Source organism: Lipotes vexillifer, unplaced genomic scaffold (genome assembly GCF_000442215.2).
Source record: "Lipotes vexillifer unplaced genomic scaffold, Lipotes_vexillifer_v1.1 scaffold393, whole genome shotgun sequence".
Lineage (NCBI taxonomy): Eukaryota > Metazoa > Chordata > Mammalia > Artiodactyla > Lipotidae > Lipotes > Lipotes vexillifer.
Window position 1 is genome coordinate 2985807 of NW_006774564.1, and position 7478 is coordinate 2993284.

A 7478-nucleotide genomic window follows, 5' to 3' on the forward strand; every position below is an offset into this window, starting at 1 on the left:
CGGACCCTCAAGCACTGCGCCACCAGGGAAGCCCCCATCCATATATACTTTTAATGGTTATCTACACACCTTCTGCACTGGAATCTAGGCTGAAGTCTTGACTTTGTAATATTTTCTCCACAATATCATCTGCATCCACTCTGGTGTCATCAACTCTCTTCAGCTGAGATTCTACAGAATCTTGTTTCACTGGGCATCTTTGAAAATAATTTTTTAAAATTTCCTTTTTTATTATGTTATGAAAAAAAAGTGTTTTTTTTTTTTTCTTTTTTCCATTTAAACTGAGACCAAAATGATACCTGTTGAGTGTTTCCGAAGCTGTATCTTCTTTATCAGCTGTATCAAGATTTGGTCCAGCTATCTTTTGCTCAATTTCATCACATGGCTCTAGAATACTTTCAATTCCTGTTGATGTACTTCCCACTGAGGTATTTCTCCTGTGGCAGAGCTCAGAGAAACTAGATGACCGGGAGTGGCAAGAGCTATACCCTGTCAGAGAAAATCACTCTGGATGTAACACTAGTATCAAACACACTGCAACCAAACATTCTCCTCCCACACCATAGCAATTCCAAGTCCCTTCAGAGCAATTCAACTTCACTCTTAGCCTCTACCTGATACTTTTGACTGCTGGCTTGCATAGCTTGATGTTCTAGAATGTCCACAGGCACCGAGTTCATCTGGAACAGAGGCACTCTTTGCTGAGAGATCTGCAATATGTCATAATGTTACTATTACTGTCAACAAGTCAATAGTCAATTTGTATTCTAATCTACGTGTTTTAGAAACTAAGTTCATTATCAAGTTACAGAGTGACAGAAATCCCTTTAAATCAGTACAATGTAAACAACTGTGCTGCAAGAAATACTGTGCAAAGAACTTAAATACCTCAGTTTACTGAAGTGCTATAGTACTTTTCATAAGATTTAACAGCACTCTATCTTAAATAAAACTATTTCAGTTTTTATATTTAGTATTTCTCTTATAAAAAGGAGTCAGATGGATTCTTATAAATTCTCACAAAATTGCCAGGTTTTTGGGTGGTTTTTGAGGAAATCTTGCTCCCCAAATCCATCACAACAGTAGACACTTTGTTACTTTTGCATTAGTGATGCTGGTGCTAGGCTATAATTTGGACAAATGTCTACGGTTTAAATCAACACAGCGTGTGATGTAGCACTGAGAATAAGGTTCTTCAGAAATTGATTATAGTATTCAGATTCAAAGTCAATGTACAAAAAAAGCAGTGTCAAAGCTATTTCTATTATTTTCCTAATAATGTGCATATTCCAGATGCCAATTATGTATTTCCAGAACTAGGCTTCTTCCACAGAATGCAGAAGGGTGACCATTTTCATTAGGGTGAAATATTTGTAAACTAGAACTGTTTTTGACTTAGAGGCAAAAGGAAACCAACTGAGTAACACAGCAATTATAGCAGCAGTTCTATAAATGATATTGAACACAGATGGGCCAACGAATGCTGCCAAATAAGTAAGCTACTGGAGTGACCTGGCCCTCCTGCAAAGGGTTTCTCATTTCTGGACAGACTGTAAGGTACAAATCCAAACCAGCATCCCTAGTCCTGCTTGACAGTGGTCCTAAGCCCAAGTGTTTGGCTACAGCAAATTCTGAACTAAAAGAGTTGGTTCATATCAAGAGTTATACACTTTACACCTAGCATTGGCTCAGATCTTAATAGTTTTTATTTTAGATGTTGGGGGTAGGAGTTTATTAATTAATTAATTAATTTTTGCTGTGTTGGGTCTTCGTTTCTGTGCGAGAGCTTTCTCTAGTTGTGGCAAGCGGGGGCCACTCTTCATCGTAGTGTGCGGGCCTCTCCTGTTGTGGAGCACAGGCTCCAGACACGCAGGCTCAGTAGTTGTGGCTCACGGGCCTAGTTGCTCCGCGGCATATGGGATCCTCCCAGACCAGGGCTCGAACCCGTGTCCCCTGCATTAGCAGGCAGATTCTCAACCACTGCGCCACCAGGGAAGCTCGGCTCAGATCTTAGTTCATCCATTTATTTATTGGTTTTCAAAATGTATTCATTCAATAAATATTTATTAAGCTCTTACCAGGTCAGTGCCCAATACTGTACAAGATATAGGGGTACAAAATAAATAAGATAAAATATATGCTTCACAGTTTAGAGTAAGAAGCAGTTATAATACAACGTGGCAAGTACCAAAACACAAGCACCAAAAAGAAGGTATCAAGAGCACCAAAGGACAAATGCATCGAACACTACTTGGTAATGAAGGAACAACCTCATAGAGGAGGTTAACTCCAGGTCTTTAACAATGCATAGGAATTTCTCGGCTAGACTAGGCAGGGAAAAGCACGCCTTGTCTGTAGGAAAGCAAACAGTTTGGTAAAGTTGGCATATAGGGTAGTGGTGTAGATGACTGAAGGAAAGAGAGAGATGAGCAGATGCCTGCTAATGAAGGACCTTCTCCTATGGGTTTAAGGAAGGAAATAATTCAATGGCTTCAAGAAAGGGTGTGGCTTGACCAGACTGACATTTTGGGAAGATCACTTTGGCAGCAGGATGAACAGGGGGTGAAGGAGTGAAGATTTTCATAATAATTCAGCTGAGAGATATTGGGCAGACACAAATGACAGTACTTAATTACTAACTAGAAGTGTGTGCCAGGATAACTGCAACAGAAAATACAGGGGGAAGAGTTAGGAAGACGACGTGCTGGGTATGTGGAATTTGAGACACCTGAGGACACCCATTCACTATTCATGGAATTTCTACTGTGTCCCTGGCCATTATGCTGTTGATACAAAGAAAAATTAAGACCTGATCACAAAGAACTTAGAAGCTTGCTGAGAAAAAAAGAAAAACAGATGGGTTTCAGTCTAATGTGACATAAAGTGGACCTTTCCAGAAAGCATTTGGAAATATGTGCCTGTGGTCAGGACGGAGGCCTGGAGGCAACATGAATTTGTAAATCAAACATATTAACTCATATTTACATGATCACATTTACATTTTTGTGACAGTTAAATCCCAGGTACAGATGCCATCACCCAGGGAGAGTGAGTGGAGGGAACCAAATCCTGGAGAGTATCGATATTTTAACAGGAAGGTGGAAGAAGATAAAGAAGCCTCCTGAGAAGCTAGAGAAAAGAGATGGGAGCCAAGGCAAGAGAAAGCTTCCAGAAAGAATAAATGGCCAATTTATTCAGATGAGAGCAGAAAAAATGCCCACAGGATTTGACAGTCATGTTCTTGGAGACATCATCAAGAGAGGGCAGCATGTAGAAGCCAGACCACACATGTGTTTGGGATTAAATGGGCAGTATATTCCTCCTAGAAGTTTGGCTATAACTTGCTCCCCTGAGTCTGAGAGAAAGAGGGCAGGGGATGGTGGGGGAAGGAGAGTGCGAGCCTGTGGGAGAGCAGCAGCTGGAGAAGGAGGTAGGGCTCATGAGTGTTTGCTTTCCAACGTGAGAAAGAATTCATAATACTTAAATACTGAAGACAAGGAGCTAATGGAAGAGTTAAAAGTACACAAAGGATTCACTGATCCTGAATCAGAAAATTTGAGAATCCTTATTACGCATAAGAAGTCTTATCTTTGCGATCTGAAAAGTGGTGAAAGTGTTAACCACATCACTACACCTTTCTTTTCATTCTTTCAAATAATAACCCTGGTCACATGGCGTGGGAGGAAAAAGGAAGCTCATAAATGCTTTTCCCCCAGCCAGCTTGACATTCCCCCACCTGCTTTTAGCTCAGGGAGCAGCCTATGACCCCGGGTGTTTGCCTGGAGAAGTGGCCCCCAAGGTGTGGCCTGGGCCCCAGCAGCAGGAACAGCTGTATCACCTGGGAACTCAGTCATGCAGTTTTCAGGCCCCAACCTAGATGTACTTAATCAAAAACTCTGGCTGCAGTGTCAGCAATCTATGGTTTAACAAGCCACCAGGTGATTCTGATGTGCACTAATGTCTGGGAACCAATAAAAGAGGGTATGTGATTCATGGAAGAGAAGCACCACCTGAGAGGTGACTGGCAGAAGCTGCTGGGCATGTGGAACGGGAACAATCCTGTCGTGTCCTGCCGTTTCTGTGGGGAGTAGAGGCGTACAATGGTGGGGGTGGGAGCGTAGCTGCAACATTTAGCTTTTAATCGGTCAGAGGATAACACACCCTTTAGACAAAATGAAGCATTGGCTTAAACAAAAATTGCATAATTGAAACTGCTGATAATTATTGGCCCATTTCAAGTCATATATACCCACAGAACTTTAAATCTGGGAGGGACTTTGGGAAACTTTTAGGGTAGTACTGTTTCTCACAAACTGAAAAACCAGTAAGCGACACATCCATACCTGCTATCCCAAGATGAATTTTGAGAGTCTCTCCACCTTTTCTATCTTCTTCCAGAGATTCAGATTCACCAGCAATTGGTATAGACATTGATGTAGAAGGAGGCCTGTAAATAAACATTTCTAAGGGTCAGAACTTGATTTCTGGTGAATCTGAAAGTTCGAAATATTGTTAAGAGATTGGTTGCGTAGTTACTACACAGCCTTAGTAAGGTGCCAGGTGATGTTGCCTCCTTGAGGATGAAAGTGGCAAAAATCAACAAATAATGTACGAACATCCTAAAAACCTGAATAAAATTCACTGGGGAAAAACGGGTTTTTACACAACAAAAAAAGTGAGATCAGAAAGGGCACTGCTTTGGGAAAAGAGAGGAGGTATGTTCTTAGCAGTGTCGGTGGAGGGCGCTTTGTCAGCTCTACTCTCAGGCCAGGCAGGGATGTTTCTGTGGGACGGAGGTGGTGGCACAAGCCCCTTGGCAGCTGAGGCTGGAGGGGATACCTCATGCCTCCGGCTCCGGTGCCTAAGATCTCTTGTTGGCTCCATTAGTTTAAATTACCCATGATTTTATCTTCTTCCTTCTTCCCTGTAAACAGTGCACCTGCCCCAGGGAGAGTCTATAAAGAGCCCCAGTTGTTTCGATTTGATATTTTAGGCTGGATTCTCTGGGAGTAGATGATGGATAGATTTTCACTGGCTCATTCAAGGCTCCCATCTCCATGTAGAAGGTGTGAATCAGGGAGGGGCAAGACTGAGTTCTAAGAACTTCTTCTTTTTTTTTTTTTAAGAGAACATCCTTAATCTTTTGAGTTGGTTACTGAGAGGAAAATCACATCTTCCTAGAGACTATCCCTTGGTCACCTGAAATAAAACAGGAAGGCGGTTGACGGGGGATCATGAAGTTGATCCACTATGCGGCAATTCTTAAAATCTTACTGTATTAGTTCAATTCAGGCTATTCAGGTCCTTGGGAATATAGACATTTAAGACTGCGATTAAACCTATTTAATTGATAGATTATTCCTATCCCAGGGTCTCCTAAATTTCAAAACTACATATCCTATTGGGATATGCAGGATATTTATCCTGCAAGTTTTTGTCCAACTAAACTCATACTCTTGCCCCAAATCTGTTTTCTTCCTATATTCCCCTTCTCTGTGAATGCCATTATAATCCAAAAGTCACCAAAACTAGAATCCTAGATATTGCCTCTGTCTCCACACAAAAACTATTAGAACAAATAAATGAATTCAAAGGTAGCAGGATACAAGATGAGTATACAGAAATCAGTTGCATTTCTTTACACTAACAATGAAATATAGGAAAGAGAAAGTGAAAAAAACAATCCCGTTTAAAACTGGGTAAAAAGAAAAACAATAAAAACAACCCTAGGAATAAATTTAAACAAAGAGGTGAACGACTTATATGCTGAAAACTATAAACATTGATAAAGGAAACTGAAGATGATTCAAAGAAATGGAAAGACATCCCATGCCCTTGGATTGGAAGAATATTGTTAAGATGGCCATACTACCCAAAGCAATCTACAGATTTAAAGTAATCCCTATCAAAATACCCATGACATTTTTTTTCTTTTTTTTAATGGATTTTTTTAAAAAGTTAATTTTTTTGAATTTTATTTTATTTATTTTATACAGTAGATTCTTATTAGTTATCTATTTTATACATATTAGTGTATATATGTCAATCCCAATTTCCCATTTCATCCCACCACCACCCACCCTGCTTTCCCTGCTTGGTGTCCATATGTTTGTTCTCTACATCTGTGTCTCTACTTCTGCCTTGCAAATCAGTTCATCTGTGACATTTTTCTAGATTCCACATATATGCGTTAATATATATTTGTTTTTCTCTTTCTGACTTACTTCACTCAGTATGACAGTCTCTAGGTCCATCCATGTCTCTACAAATGACCCAATTTCGTTCCTTTTTATGGCTGAGTAATATTCCACTGTATACATGTACCACATCTTCTTTATCCATTCATCTGTCGATGGGCATTTAGTTTGCTTCCATGACCCGGCTATTGCAAATAGTGCTGCAATGAACATTGGGGTGCATGTGTCTTTTTGAATTATGATTTTCTCAGGGTATATGCCCAGTAGTGGGATTGCTGGGTCATATGGTAATTCTGTTTTTAGTTTTTTAAGGAACCTCCATACTGTTCTCCATAATGGCTGTATCAATTTACATTCCCACCAACAGCGCAAGAGGGTTCCCTTTTCTGCATTGGGTCTTTGTTGCTGTGCACAGGCTTTCTGTAGTTGTGGTGAGCAGGGGCTACTCTTTGTTGTGGTGTGCAGGCTTCTCATTGCAGTGGCTTCTCTTGTTGCAGAGCATGGGCTCTAGGTGCGCGGGTTTTAGTAGTTGTGGCACATGGGCTCAGCAGTTGTGACTCGCGGGCTCTAGAGCACAGGCTCAGTGGTTGTGCTGTATGGGCTTAGTTGCTCTGCAGCATGTGGGATATTCCAGGACCAGGGTTAGAACCCGTGTCCCCTGCATTGGAAAGCAGATTCTTAACCATTGCACCACTAGGGAAGTCCCACCCATGACATTTTCCACAGAACTAGAACAAATGCTCCTAAAATTTATATGGAACCACAAAGACCCAGAATTGTCAAAGTGATCCTGTGAAAAAAGAACAAAAGTGGAGGCATAACCCTTCCAGACTTCAGACTATACTACAAAGCTACAGTAATCAAAACAGTGTGGTACTGGGACAAAAACAGATATACAGATTTAATGGAACAGAATGGAGAGCCCAGAAATAAACCCACACACTTATAGTCAATTAACCTATGACAAAGGAGACAACATATGATGGAAAAAAGGCAGTCCCTTCAACAAGTGGTGTTGGGAAAGCTGGACAGCTACATGTAATCAATGAAATTAGAATACTGCCTCACACCATATACAAAAATAAACTCAAAATGGTTTAAAGACCTAAATATAAGACATGATGCCATAAAACTCCTAGAAGGGAACATAGGCAAAACATTCTCTGACTTAATAAGCACCCCAAAGTTCATAGCAGCACTATTCACAATAGCCAAGACATGGGAACAACCCAAGTGCCCATCAACAGATGACTGGCTTAAGAAGATGTGGTGTACATATAT

The 7478-nt window shown here is 40.7% G+C and overlaps 1 protein-coding gene across 1 annotated transcript in view; it reads right to left on the reverse strand.

Moving 5' to 3' along the window:
- The window catches only part of EEIG2 (EEIG family member 2), a 108057-nt gene that overhangs the window by 7419 nt on the left and 93160 nt on the right, over positions 1-7478 (reverse strand). Inside the window, exons 6-9 of the mRNA XM_007449340.1 lie at positions 4344-4447; positions 615-710; positions 300-489; positions 70-197 (exon numbers count right to left, since the gene is read on the reverse strand). Coding sequence (XP_007449402.1) covers positions 70-197; positions 300-489; positions 615-710; positions 4344-4447 — 518 coding nt within the window. The remainder of the gene's footprint in view (positions 1-69; positions 198-299; positions 490-614; positions 711-4343; positions 4448-7478) is intronic.